This window comes from Egretta garzetta, unplaced genomic scaffold, assembly GCF_000687185.1.
Source record: "Egretta garzetta isolate BGI_Z169 unplaced genomic scaffold, ASM68718v1 scaffold884, whole genome shotgun sequence".
NCBI lineage: Eukaryota > Metazoa > Chordata > Aves > Pelecaniformes > Ardeidae > Egretta > Egretta garzetta.
The window spans coordinates 16,578-17,442 of NW_009259330.1; the positions used below are offsets into that span (position 1 = coordinate 16,578).

At 64.6% G+C, this 865-nt stretch overlaps 1 protein-coding gene across 1 annotated transcript in view; it reads right to left on the minus strand.

The window, feature by feature from the left end:
* Positions 1–865, minus strand: part of CDK5RAP3 (CDK5 regulatory subunit associated protein 3) — a gene marked incomplete at its 5' end in the record, with an annotated part of 10,360 nt that extends 9,495 nt beyond the window's left edge. Inside the window, 3 exons of the mRNA XM_035892361.1 lie at positions 288–341; positions 424–524; positions 739–865. Coding sequence (XP_035748254.1) covers positions 288–341; positions 424–524; positions 739–865 — 282 coding nt within the window. The remainder of the gene's footprint in view (positions 1–287; positions 342–423; positions 525–738) is intronic.

An 865-nucleotide genomic window follows, 5' to 3' on the forward strand; every position in this document is an offset into this window, starting at 1 on the left:
GGGGGGGTAAGGGGGTTTTGAGAGGCCATGCCAGCCACCCATGAGACCCTCAGGGTGCCCCAGCCACCTCGGCTGCCTTCCCAGCCACACAGCAGAGCCAGCTTGGGGCCCACACCCCAGTGGGGCTTGGCAGACCACACAGCAGAGCCAGCTTGGGGCCCACACCCCAGTGGGGCTTGGCAGACCATCACATGCTGCCCCTTTCCCTGCCCACCCCACCCTCATCCCAGTTTGGAGACTGACACCCCCCCAAGGGCTCTCTGGAGCCTGCCCGCAGCCAGAGCTGCCTTACCCAGGTAGGTGTTCTCCTTCTCATAGAGGGACACGATCTCCTGCCAGTCCTGGGGAGGGAGGAGCAGAGGGTGGGGGAAGCTGTGAACACGACGGCTGCCGGCGGCCACACACCCACAGGCCCACACTCACCTTCATGCGCTGGGACGAGTAGCGTCCAAAGAGGTTCTTGGTGGAAGCCTCAGTGCCCTTGAGTATCTCCACGATCCTCAGGCAGTGGAAGTAGTGCAGGTCTGTGTTGGAGGAAGGGACACGGTCACCAGGACATCTGCCGGGTGCCACCCTCTCCCAGCTCAGCGCGGGTCTCAGAAGGGGCCGTGCCACTGACCCGGCCGGCAGGAGGTTGCCGTAACCAAACCCTCGGGAATGGGCTCCCGGTGTGACAGCCACCCCAGCTGCCCGCATCCCAGCTCTCCTGGGGACACCCCCACCCCGAGCTCCACTCACAGGCCCCCGCGAGCAGCTGCTTTATCTCCTCGTTCTCCGGCATGTCTTGGATGGCCGCGTCGATCTTCTGGCGGATGGCCAGCACTTGGCTCTGCCATTTCAGGTTGCAGTGCCTCCTGTCCACCAG